Source organism: Gavialis gangeticus, unplaced genomic scaffold, assembly GCF_001723915.1.
Source record: "Gavialis gangeticus isolate Ggan-Ray unplaced genomic scaffold, GavGan_comp1, whole genome shotgun sequence".
NCBI lineage: Eukaryota > Metazoa > Chordata > Crocodylia > Gavialidae > Gavialis > Gavialis gangeticus.
The window spans coordinates 587,503-600,670 of NW_017729028.1; the positions used below are offsets into that span (position 1 = coordinate 587,503).

Genomic DNA, 13,168 nt, shown 5'->3' on the forward strand with positions numbered 1-13,168 from the left:
TGGATTGTGCATTAGATCCCATCGTGCCTTTACACCATACGTGACTGGTAGGGAGAGGATACGGGGGAGCACTTGCCCCCCATTAGATTGGCCACTGCTGCTGGCTTCTGCAGGCAGTCACTGCTCGTCATACCCCCCCCTCCACTGCTGCCACCACTGGCTTCTGCAGGCAGTCACTGCTCACCACCCCTCCACCCCTGCTGCTGATGCTGCCACCGGCTTCTGCAGGTGGTCACCACTCGCCACCCCACTGCCAACACTGCCACCTACAAACTGTTCCCCCCCATCCCCCACTGCTTCAGGAGGCACCAGTCAACCATGCTTTACACACGTGTAGAGGGACCCTAGGTTAGATAATAGGAAAAATTATTTACTGATAATTCAGGCAGTGATATTTCATATCAATTATTTTTTCTTCTAGGTTCCATGGTTCCTTTTTCCATGCGGATTTTACATGCTGAACTTCCTCAATACCTAGGAAATCCCCAAGAGTCACTTGATAGACTGCACAGCATGAAAACCATCTGCACAAAAGTAGGAATTTCTTGATACAATAGAATATCTTTGTATTTAAGCAGGTATATTTTATTGACTTTTTCCAACCTGTCCAAGTAAGAAGAATACTTTTATACTACATCCTAATTATGGTGAAGTGCATAGGTATGGTGTCTCAAAGTGCACAGGATTGTGCATCATGGAGGAAACTTTTACTAAGTACAGATTAGTTTCTAGCAAGTAATAGCTGTTGCCCCTTTTTAGTAATTCAGCATGTGCCTCTTTCTGTGATTGCCATCTCTGCTCACTGGAGTGGGAAATATGGCTTTACCAGCTTTTCTAAACAGGAGGGTGACTCAGATAATCAGATGTTAATACAAAGAAGCAGGGCTCTTTTTCTTTCAACTATGATAGAGGGAAGAGGAGGGTTTGACAACTGGGGGCACTTGCTATAGGGTTGGAGGGTCTTTCAGGAAACTGTTACAGAGTGTACAGAGTTTGGCTATATGGAGGAAGTCTCTTTGAAGGAGCTTTTTGTTTCACAAAAATAATGTCTGCTTGTGGCCATTTCATTCCCTAGATTTACAACTGGCCCCTTCCCTTCAGCTACTTCTGGATAAAAACTTTTCCCTAACTTTAAAAAACTTGCATCTAGACAGCTACTTTGTGGAGCTTCATATTGTATTTTGCTTACAGAGGCCTGTTCTTGTAGGAGCTGACATTTGAAGTGCCACATCCTTTCAGAGGATATTCAGTTCAGTGGAGAAGGTACTACTAGAATTCGAATATAATTGAGTTTTAAACTCCTTTTTCATGGAAGGGAAAGAAAATTCTTGAAATTTCCATTCATTGAAGTGGAGAAATCCATTGAGTTGTTATTAGCCATAACATCCCCACAGGGAAAGGATTGTTAGTCAACTGAGAGGTGAAAGAAAAATAAATTAATAGGGCTGTGCTAAACAGCACCTTTCATTTCGACTTGCGTTTTGCTGTTTCAAAAGGATAGTGTTTCGTTTCATTTAGTTTCAAAGCACTGTTCCGTTTCATTTTGTTGAAACTGTTTCAATGCGTTTCGAAGTTTCGCCCAGAGGCTATAATGGGGAATTATGAAAATGCCTATACTTTGTCATTTCTTGGCTGATTTGGATGAAAATTGAAGGAATGGTAGCTCCTTCTGAGGGCATGAGAAGCCTGCCAAGTTTCAAGGAGATAGGTGGAGGGGTTTCTGGGAAACTGCACCTCAAACTGCTAAAAGCAAAACTCATGTCACTTGCCAGCAACGGCAGCCTCCTGTCATCCTCCATGCAGATCCGGGGCCCCGCACCCTCAGGAGGGCTGTGGGCCTGTGCTGGACTCCTCCCGGGGGTGCAGGCCCCTGGATCTGCACGTGGGATGACAGGAGGCTGCCATCTGGGACTGGTGCTCGGTGCAGCCCGCACCCAGCACTGGGAAAACTGCTGCTGCTGCTGGCCCCAGGCAGTAACAGCAGCCTCCTGTCATCCCACGCGCAGATTTGGGGGCCCGAACCCCTGGGAGGAATCTGGCAGCACTGGGAGGGCAGATTGAGCTCCATGCGGCTGGCAGAGCCACTTGGAGCACAGCCCTGGCTCTCCCCACCTCCCACCACCAGGCTGTACTCTGAGCAGCTCTGCCAGCCAGCCCCACAGAGCTCAGCCCAGCAGTGGGAAAGCCAGTAGAGAAGCTGCTCAGAGTACAGCTGTGGCAACCACAGCCCGGCAGTGGGAGGCTCCACAGCCCCATGGAGCAAGAAGCTGGGGAGAGACACTGGCCAGGGCTGTACTCAGAGCCAGGGCTGCACTGCAAGCGGCTCCGCCACTGACTGTCCCCCACTTCCAGGCACCAGGCTGCGCTCAGAGCCAAGGATGCGCTCCAAGCAGCTCCTCCAGTACCATGGAGTTCAGCCCAGTGCTGGGAGAGCCAGTGGCAGAGCTGCTCGGAGCGCAGCCCTAGCGAGCACAGCCCAGCAGCATGAGGCTCCGTGACCCCACGGAGCTGAGCCTGATGGCGGGAGTCAGGGAAAGCCACTGGCCAGGGCTGTGCTCAGAGAGGCTCTGCCACTCGCTCTCCTGCCGCCGAGCTGAGCTCCATGGGGCTGGCAGAGCTGTTCGGAGCACAGCCCTGGCTCTCCCCTGCCTCCCACCACCGGGCTGCTTCGAAACGTTTTGAAACTTTCGAAACTTTTCAAGTGCTGTCATTTTGTTTTGAAGCTGTTTCGAAGCCTTTTGTTTTGTTTTGATTTCATTGTTTCGAACTCGAAACGGAGTGAAACAACCTCGAAAAGAAACACCCGTCGAAATTTCTCACAGCCCTATAAATTAGCATTTCTTCTTTTCTCCCTTCCCCCCTAACATTATTTTGTTTTTAAAGGTGATGTTATTTTTTAGTTATTTAACAGTCTTACTCTCGATGGCTTTTCTTGCTTTCCTTCAAATAAATACAGCTGTAAAGCAGGAACTACAGAAGCAGGTAGAGAGGAAGGAGAGAGAATAAAGAGGAAGATGTATGAACAGAACAGTGCAAGATTTTAGACTGGTGGTAATTTAACTGCCTAAAAGGCATTTGAAACTGCTTAAAAATGAACACTAAACCTGTCATTTCAGTATATATTTTTGTTTTGGGAAGGAGTCAGCCAAATCTAATAATTGAGGCTTCAGATTTATAGAGGAAGTTGTGGCACGACCAAGGAAAAACATTAAAAATTAGTATGTTGCATTCTTTGTAATGTCACCATATTACCCATGGGAACCCTTTGGAGTATAAGAGAATTGTTAGGGAAACTTTGCAGCCATAAACCTATAGTGTTTTGTTTTACTACAATACTTTAAAATGGAGAAAGAATGTTTTGAAAATGTTCAGTTCTCCTCATTTACAGAAGTGCATATGAATATCCATTATGTAAATCAAATGATCCAGGAATCATAAAAGCTAGGGGTTTGAAAAGACCTATTAGCTTACTTAGTTTTTTCTCTCTCTCCCTCTCTGTAAATACAGGTTGCTCTCCAGCACTTACTCTACTTTTTTAATGAGCCAGTATATGTGGGGTTGACACCACTTCCCTTGGGAGACCAATCCAGTCCAATACTTATTCATTCTAACTGTTAAAAATATTTTCTTCATATTCTTTTTTCCCTTTCTTAATTTGCACATGACTCCTAACTTAGACCTATTGTTATCATCCAAAATTCTTCTCTTTTCTTGAAGTTTACATCTTTCAGTTATTTATAAAATAATTGCCCTTAACCAACACTTCAGCTATTCTATGCCCATTAAACTCTTCACCCTTCTCATAATGCAGTATCTTCAGACCACCATTATTAATGTTTTTATTCTTTTTCTGAACATCATAAACTTGTCAGCAGGTTTTTATAATCAGATATGCAAAATTGAACTCATTGTTATAGGTGTGGTCTGATGTTGCATACACAACTATGAGATTTCACTATTAGCAGTTAGCTGTCTGTAAGGCCAAACAAATCAGTATAGTCAACAAATCTAATTTAGTTGATAAATACTGCAGTCCTATAAAATGTACCTAAATGGCTAAGTTCCATTTCAAGACTGCACCAGGACTAACAAAGCCAAAACTGTACAGTCAATATCAAAGGGGAGGAACAGCATTTTAATGGCATGGTAGTATAGCTTCTGCTTCCCAGACCTTGTAGAGCATAAAAGATTAGTATTATAGAATATTACAATGGGAGAATTATTGTAATAAGCACCAAATTTACACAGAAAACTAAAGGCTATCATAACAAAGTTGTCCTTGAATCACTAGGGTTGTGTTATGCATTTTTATGGAGGTTGTCAAATGCAAACTTTTCCCAGCCTCAAATTTTATTTCATAAAATTTATAGTTGTAGATATGCCTCAAGTAGGAATTTTAGATCCTGTACGTTTTTCTACTGAACTCAGATATTGTTATGAATATAATGAGGGGAAAATCACAGAAACAACAGAATTGCATATCCTGTGCTTTCTGTCTGTGTGTAGATTCTGCCTTTTTGCACAATTTCAGCTTTTTGGTTTTGAGGAGTTGAGGGGAAGTTTAATGCACTGTTTGCCACCACAAGCTTTTCGCATACAAAGTGTTTCATTCATGCATGCACTTGAAAACCTAGTTGGAACTACTTAAATGTTAACATTACTAAGAAAGACACTCTTATCAGCATTCACCTGAAGACAAAAATTTAGCGAGAAAAACTGTCGGCCTTTGATTAAATTTATTCCTGGTTAATGGAACAAAGCAGTTCCATTAACCAGGAATGCTACCTGAGGAAGATCTTCTACAAGGTTGCCCTCACAGAATTTTTCAAACTTCTTTTGTATGCACGACCATCTGCCAGTCCTTCATAGTTCTTACCACACTCTTATGCTTCATAGCATCCATCTTCTTCCTGCTTCTTCTGCATCCCCTGCTGGTTTCACTTCCCACCCTCGTTACCCTGCTCTTCTAGAGTTCACACCAATTCTTTTGCTCTCTTTTTTTCCTTTTCATCATCATGTTCCCTGCTCATCCCACTACTATAAATCCGTATCTCTACATTTTCTGCTGTCACCTTGTTCCCTTGCTTCAGCTGTGGCTTTCCCACTATCCCCAGCCTTTCCCTATCTCCCAGACTCATCACAGTTACCACCTCCACCTCTTGGATTTACATAAAGTAAGAGGTTGTGAATTCTTTAAAAAAGGAAACTGTGTCTAACTGGGAACAAGGCTTGACATAAGAAACACTTTTTTTTTAATATAAGCTTAAAAATTCATGTGTTTTCTCAGCATTTCAGTGAATTCTCCTATTCTTAGGGTGATGGCTGTCAGCTGGGGTGATGCTGCCAATGCAGCTGCAGCCAGGTGGAACTCCACCAGGCACCTCCCGTAGAGCCAGATTGAGAAGCACCTGTGGCAAGTGCACTCACTCATCGCAGCCCCTCACTCTTGTCCCAGAAACTGGCATCAGGGACAGTTCCATATACCCCATGTGCTCCTGTTTCCAGGGGATACTGTGTGCTGTCTGACCAGCAAGGGCTGTAGCGAGATCAGGAGCTCCTGCCACAGTTTCTTTTTTCTGGCTCTGTAGGAGATGCCTGGCTCAGTTTCACCTGGCTACAGAGGCATTGGCAGCAGCACCCCAGTTGAGAGCCACTCCCTTAAGGAGGAGAGAATTCAGTGATATGCTGAGAGAACACATGGACTTTTATGCTTATATTTAAAAAAAAAAAAAATGTGGCACATTCAGTGCAGTTCCACCTGGCCACAGTGGTAGCAGCACTGCCTACACTGTTGCAGCACCTTAGTATAGAACAAAGCAAAAAGTTGCATCTAACCTATAGGATATGTCTGGAATTGAAAGAGCTTACCAGCTGTAACAAAGGTTACATATGCTACAATTAAGTGCTTTCACCCAGAGATGTGGGTTTTCCAGAAAATTTTGAATTGAAAATGTTTCCAGTACCCTAAATAGAGCATGATCTGATTTAGCATGTTTATTTGACTTATCTTTAGTAAACAAAATAAAAAGTACCCCATGTTAATTTTATGTCCAAATAGCCACAAACTGAAATATCTTTATTAAGAAAAAAATTAAATATAGTACACTTAATGTGGTTTAAATGTTATATTCAACCAAATTCGAAGCTTTATGTGGAAAGGAATTTATTTTTATTGGAATACTTGTAAAAATGTAAAAACAATATACAATAGCATGTACTCCCTTTACATTGTTTGTTTAAATTTTAAGGAAAAAAACAAAGGTACTGAAAACTGTTCACACGCTAATTTTAGCACACCCAAACAACTGTGTATGATATGCCATGGTTGTCCACTCACCTACTTCAACAGAGTTAACTCTCTTCCACTGAGGTCATTGTGGCACCTCCAGTTTCACTGTCACAGTCTGTAGAATCACTCACACTTATTAGTTCCATTTCAGAATCAGATTGAGGCAAATCTGATTCAAAACTACTTGAACCATATTCTCTTTTGCTAAAGGGTGGTTTTGCCAATGAGTCTATGGGCAAGGTCAACTTATCATCATACTGCATCTTCTTCACTAATTGTGCTTCTGACTGATTCTCCAGAAGCAAAAGATTTTGAGAACTAGAAACCAGCTTAGCAGTGCATTCATTTGGTTTTGATTTGACCTGCACAGCCAATTAGGTGAATTCATAACTTGATTTTTTATTTAAATTATTATGTGAGTGTATTTACCCTCCTGTTTACAAATCAGTAAAACGTATGTTTTACTGATGTACACCTTGCTGGGGTCGTTTGACCCTAGTACTCTTTCCTGCCGTGGCAGGGGGTTGGACTAGATGATCTACTCAGGTCCCTTCTGACCCTAGAAACTGTGAAACTATATATATATATATATATGTTCTCTCACATACTTCCTAGAAATAGTCACCTGAAAATCCTTAATAACAACTTTGAAACTGCCAAGCTTGCATATTGTATTGACCTCCATTCATTGTTACTAAAGGATTTTATGAAATAGTGAATTTTTAGAAATGGAAAATTTCCCACAGAAAAATAAGGCACTGGAAAATTTTCTGCCCCACATTTCTGCTTTCAGCTAAACTAGCTCAGATAATCTACACTCAGGGGGGTTTAAAATAACTACCCAAGCACCTCTCTGAACCACTATCATTAATATTAAGCAAGTCTTAGAAAAGTTGGGAAATTCCAAAGTATAGGGCACTGCAGATGTGGTTCCAGTTTTTACAAAAGGTAAAAAGAATGACCCAAGGAACCACAGACAATTAGCTTGGTATTGATCCCAAATGAAACAGTGAAACAGTTCATTTGGGACTCCATTAAAGAAGAAGAAGAATTCAGGTCATGTTCTGGTTGATAAAGGCAACTATGCTATAGCATACTTAGTATTCTTCTGATTTAAGAATTCTGTTGTAGCCTTATTGAACTTGAGGTGATAGCTAGGTAACTCCAAAGAGGAGTCAGAGAGAGAGGAGACTATAATATTAGTTTGGACAGGACAGGAAGAAGAGTAAGGAATTTTTGAATATCCCAATTGGTGTCTTCCTGCATCTTTAGGTAGTATAAGAATGATGTTGTAACTGTGATGGTTTATAAATTATCAGAGGCAAGGATTTCTTAGGGTGATATCTTTTATTGGACCAACTATGTAATCGGGGAAAAAGGTAAACAAGCTTCAGATGCAAGACATTGTTACTCAGGATGTTGTACCTGGCACCTGTGAGCAGGGACCTGAGAGAGAATGCCTTGCATTCAAAATCTTGTCTAACTTTATCCCAACTATGTAGTTGGTTCAATACAAGATATCATCCTAAACATCTTTTCATCTTTACTTGCATAAATGGCTTCATCAATTCATCCCTTAGGCACTTTGGAGACTTCTGAAAATGGCATTTAGGAGTCTATGTCCCTTTGAAAATTGGGCTTAGTCTCTTAGGTCACTTAGAGATGTAACACTTTTCAGCATTCTTGCACCTAAAACTTAAGCACTTGACTTCAGGGAAAGAATTACCAAACCAAGTTAAGCATCTAAAATCCTTAGATTTTAAATGGGGAGAGTTGGTGTGTTAGACTAGCATTCATGACACTGGGTGCATCTACATGAGATACTTTACTGTGACGTAGCAGTTTTTACTATGCAGTAAGCATGTGCAAGGTTTACTGTACATGCTTGCTGTGCAGTAAACCTCACTAATTGCAATTGTTGCCTGCTCAGCTCTGTGACTGCAGAGCTGAACAGGGAACAAGCTCCCCAACCTGTTCCCTGCACATGTCTGCACTTACAGAGCTGAGCGGGAACAGGCTCCCTAGCTTCCACCCTGCAATCTCAGAATGGGGGGCCACGTCCCAGCCCCATGCCCCAATCAACTGATGGAGGCACAGGGCTTGGCAAGAGTTACAGGAGTGGGGTAAGTCCCAGCCCTCTGCCCCAGTCCACTGGTGGAGCATCTAGCAGTGAACTAGCTGCTAGCTGCCCCACTGGTGAATGGGGTAGGGAGTTGGGACCTGCCCACCCCTGCAGCTCTTTCCAAGTCCTCTGCCCCCAATTGGGAAACTAGGCCAGGAGCTCCCTGCTGCTGGGGCAGGGGAACATTTGTCCCCACCCCAGCAGCAGGCAGACCCCCCAAGGGCAACGTGCAATGGTCCAGCCCCTGGGGGAGTCTAGAGCTTCATCTGCTGGCTGCAGGGCCCATTGCAGGGCCCTAGAAAGTGGGACCAGTTTGCTGCTATTAGCAGCAAATCTGCTCCCACTTCCCTGCATGAGTAGGTGCCTGCCAAGGAGTGTTTATTTGCAGGTTAACTGATCCCGGATCAAATGCATGTGTAGATGCACCCACTAAGTGCTTTTTAGATTTGCATTTTTTAAAAATCTTTGAATAAAAACAGAAACAGTGACGGCAGCAGGGATTAGTCTTGTATTTACAGACCTAAATTTCATCTTATGTCAGAATTAGGCACTAAGTCCTGGTTTGACTCTGGCTTTTGAAAATACTATGCTGTGTGTCTTTGTCAGCTGCTAGCACAATTTGAATGCTACAGCAATATAAAACTAAAATAATAATTTTCCGTAAATTGACAGGAGTTGAAGATCACCATGTAGGCAGTGCACTCAGCTCCCAAGAGAGGGAGCCCATTGTATGTTGCTGATCAGCTAAACACAGCAGCTAATTAAAGAAGGATTTTTTTTTTTAAGCAGTCTTTTTTTAAGCAACCAAAGAAATGAAGCTGTAACAGGGGATGAAGAGCAACAGGAACTGGGTGATCTTCAGGACTAGACACATTTGAAAAAAAATAACATGGCAGCAGAGAAAAAATGGGACTTGACTTGCATTTCAAATGAAACCATGGGCACCTAGTGTAACTCACAAATTCCAGTGGATCTACATATTCATTTTTCAGATAATGCAGCAAACAGCAGTTTACAGTATTTGAAATCAATACTAAATAAAAAGCAGCCATGAAATCTGAACTTCCAGGGGGAGAGCAGACATAAGCTATGAATATTATTTAATTAAGAACAAAAAAGCAAATTCTGTTTAAAACCATAACCCTAGTGAATTTGGTGATGCATCATTTTGTTTAAAAACCCACATACCTTAGTTCTCATGTGGAATCACTTCTCCATTTTTGCAAAAGCTAATAATAATTCTCTTGTGAAACATATTTGATATTTTACTTAACAAAATGTATGTGCCCCTGGTGTATGCTGTCTTTTAATGCTTTGTGAGTATCTTAAGCCTGAACTCAGACATCACCTGCAGTACAAAGGCTTTCTCACATTATGTAATTGATGTAACTCTGAGGACGATCAGTGATTCTGAAATGTATCCATGTGAAACATTCATGTTTATATTGGTTTCATATAGACTATGACAACTGTGGATAATTTGCATGTAATACAAACTGTTTAATTCCAGATTGCTGTTCTAAACTCATGTTAGTTGTTTAAAAAATTTGATACAGATCTTGGAAAACTTGGAGCAAGGTTTAGCAGAAGATGGAAGTATGACTAACATTACACAAGAGAACAGACAAGGTACGTATTTTTTAAACCCCTTTTCACAGGCAGTGTATTTTTATCACTTGCTCATGTGTGCCAGAAGTTTTCACAAGACTGCCCCAAAGCTGTTAAAAGAGCAGTTTTGTCATCTTATAGTCTGTTCAGCCTTTGAAATTATACACTTTGTACTTTTATTTGCTGGAATTCATTTTGCAGTTTTGCCCTTTATTTTGATCAAATTGGTGCATTCAATCAACTTTCCTTTCTACTTAAAAGAAACAAAGGACATGGCTGCCATATTGCAGAAATAGATATACAAGTAATTCAATGCATTGCAGAGGCATTGGAGAGAGACCAGATGGACATTCTGTCTTGAGCCTTGGCTCATTGCCTTGATCGGTTGTCTTCTCTGAAACCTGAAAAACTTGTTTGGATCCAAACTTGTCCCTTGCATCTGGTAGTGCCAGCAGGTTACTTGAAGGGTTTTCTGCTCTGTATTGCCTGTTTTGATTTCAAGTTTATGAAAGATTTTTATTCCCTTCTTTTTTTCTGTCTGAAAATTCTGATTCTTTTGTCCTTTGCTCTTCTGTAATAACATTAAACAATTGGGAAGGGAGAAAGGAAGGGAAGAGCTTAGGTAAGAATATGAGATAAAATTGTGAAAAGCATCATAAGTTCTATTTTCAAATGTAACTTAGAAAGCCTAAATTCCACTGATTTTTTCATTAAAAATTAGGGGCTTAAATGCCTAATCAACCTTGAAAATAAAACAGGTTCTTATGTCACTAAAATGATCTAGAACATTTAACCTGAGGTGACTGACATTTTTGTGATTGGTCAGATGAACCCCTCATAGAGCTTTGCAAACAAAGGGGTTGTATCCCAATAAACCAGAAACCTTTCTGATGCAGCTGGCTGTTTTAAGAGTTAATCTGGTCAACAGTCTTCCAGGACAGAGTTCCCCTTACAGGTAAAGGGAAAAGAAGCCTGTCCTGAGGGTTTGGAGAGAATCTGTCTAGACAGAGTTACTAGCACTGTGAAATTTTGCTATTGACAGATCTCTAAATAATCCCAGTATTTGTCAGTTTGTGGAACTGCAGGAGCATGGGTGTGCAGCACCTAGCAGACAGACACTTTTATGCATATTCTCATGAGTAATAAATTGACTTTTTTCTTAAGTTGAGACAAAAGCAATAAAAAATAAATGATATAATATGCACCAGAACTTGCTCACAGCCCTCAAGCAGCTCCCTATTCCCTAGATAGCTGGATAAAGTGAAGTTCCATCTTCTTCCCCAAGGCTTCCCTTTCTACCTCTTTTCCAGATTCTTTTAAGTGCTCCATCACTTTCTCCTCTAGTGAATCCCCTCATTTCCTCCGTACCTTCTTCTCGTTTCCGTCAGAATCTGATCACATTCTGCCTGTACAGACAAAAACTTCTCTCCTAGCTGTTTAATGGCCCTCTGTCCTGCAGGTTGCCTCTCATCGGCAGGCATCTGGCTCCTTACCTTCAGATCTGTGCTCAGCTCAGCAGGAGACAAAACTGAAAAAAGGCAGCCAGCAGTTACCAGGGGACAGGGCTGCTGAGCATTTAGGAGAAATGCTGCTGTGCTTAGAGTACAACTGCCTGTCTGCTTAATGCTGCCAGAAGGCCCTGGAGACCCTTGCAGGGACTGTTGGCTGCTCTTATCTAAGGAGGTCAGCCAGGTCTGCTCCCTGCTTGCCTCTGTGCTGTAGTTTGAGCTGCAAGAAGCTTATTATATATATTTTGGTATGAGATCTAGCTGTAACAAACCTTATTAACTGCATCTGAAGACAGCCTCAATTCCTTATAGAGATTATACCCAGTATGTAATTTTCTTATTGCTGGGATAAGGAGGTACTCCTCCAACCAGCCCATCACTTGCATCTCCTCCTGCCTGGAACAGAGCATCTCATTTGCTAGTTGTTCGATAGGAGGGGAGATTTAGCATTGCACCATTTGCCCAGCAGCACTTTCCTTTTCACTAAGGAATCAGTTTTGCAGCTGGATGAATAGAAATTCAGAGCACAAAGCCGCAGTACAATCCAACCCTAAATTAATAATAGCTAAACAGAGATGTTGAAATCAGAGGTGTAGAAACAAGGGTTTGCAAAGTGAGTTACTTTAATTTCTACTTCATTCTCACATATTATTGTCAGGTATTGTTTTTTATTATCAGGTTTCTGTTTTTTATTGATTTGGGATGGAAGTAACATTGTTTGAGGGAGTGGGAGATTCTTTGTGGTGCTGGGGAGAGTTTCATCAGATTGTTCTTTTAACACCTTGCAGCCAGCAGTAAGGAACACTTCTTAGTTCTATTTTAAAATTTATATATTTGCTCAGCCTTGGGTCATACTGCAGCTTTACTTGTATCTGCACCACATGCAAAATTCCCACTGGTTTTTGTCTATCTGTAAGTTGTAGAAGTGCATTCAGTCATCTAAGTGACGTTCTTTGCCATATTTGAAAGTTCTCATCAGCTGCGTTTTACTTTGTGCCTGTGCTGCTAACCACTGATGGGCCTTAGCAGTGCAAGCAGTAATGGAATCAGTTCTTTATTACCAAATGAAGGCAAAACATGAAACTATAAATATATAATCGAACACATTTTCTTTTTGAAATACATGGTAGGTATTAGAAATATAGTATGAATTACCTAATTTCTAATTTACATGATATCAGTTGATCAATAAGCTGAAACCACAGTCCGATGACATCTAGATTTCTTAATGTAAATATTTAGGGCTAGATGTAATAAAGGACTTAAGTAGAGATTAAATGCCAAGATCCATATAATTTTAGAGATGTCCAAGGTCACCAGGTCCTCCCTAGTGAAGAGGAGCTTTAAACATCTTTTGAGGTGCCTAAAGGTCTGCTGCTGAGAGTGACTACAACTGTCCTGGTATAAGGCAGATGGGGCTAGATCAGGGGTGGGCAAAATACAGCCCACGGGCCAGATCTAGCCTGCCAGGCCATTCTATCTGGCCTGCAGAGCCCCTAAAAAATTGAGAAATTAATATTTATCTGTCCCTGGCTGCCTGTCAAAGATGACAGGAGACAGGGGCAGTCGGACCCAGGGGGAGCCGGCAGCAGAACTAAACAGCTGAAACAGCAAGACTGACCCAGGCCCCCCCCCCCCCCC

General features: G+C 41.6%; 1 protein-coding gene across 2 annotated transcripts in view; it reads left to right on the forward strand.

Moving 5' to 3' along the window:
- Positions 1 to 13,168, forward strand: part of TRAPPC12 (trafficking protein particle complex 12) — a 107,659-nt gene that overhangs the window by 70,380 nt on the left and 24,111 nt on the right. For both annotated transcript variants that reach the window (XM_019520702.1, XM_019520703.1), the window contains exons 6-7: positions 422 to 534; positions 9,968 to 10,040. In XM_019520702.1, the coding sequence (XP_019376247.1) occupies positions 422 to 534; positions 9,968 to 10,040 (186 nt within the window). The remainder of the gene's footprint in view (positions 1 to 421; positions 535 to 9,967; positions 10,041 to 13,168) is intronic.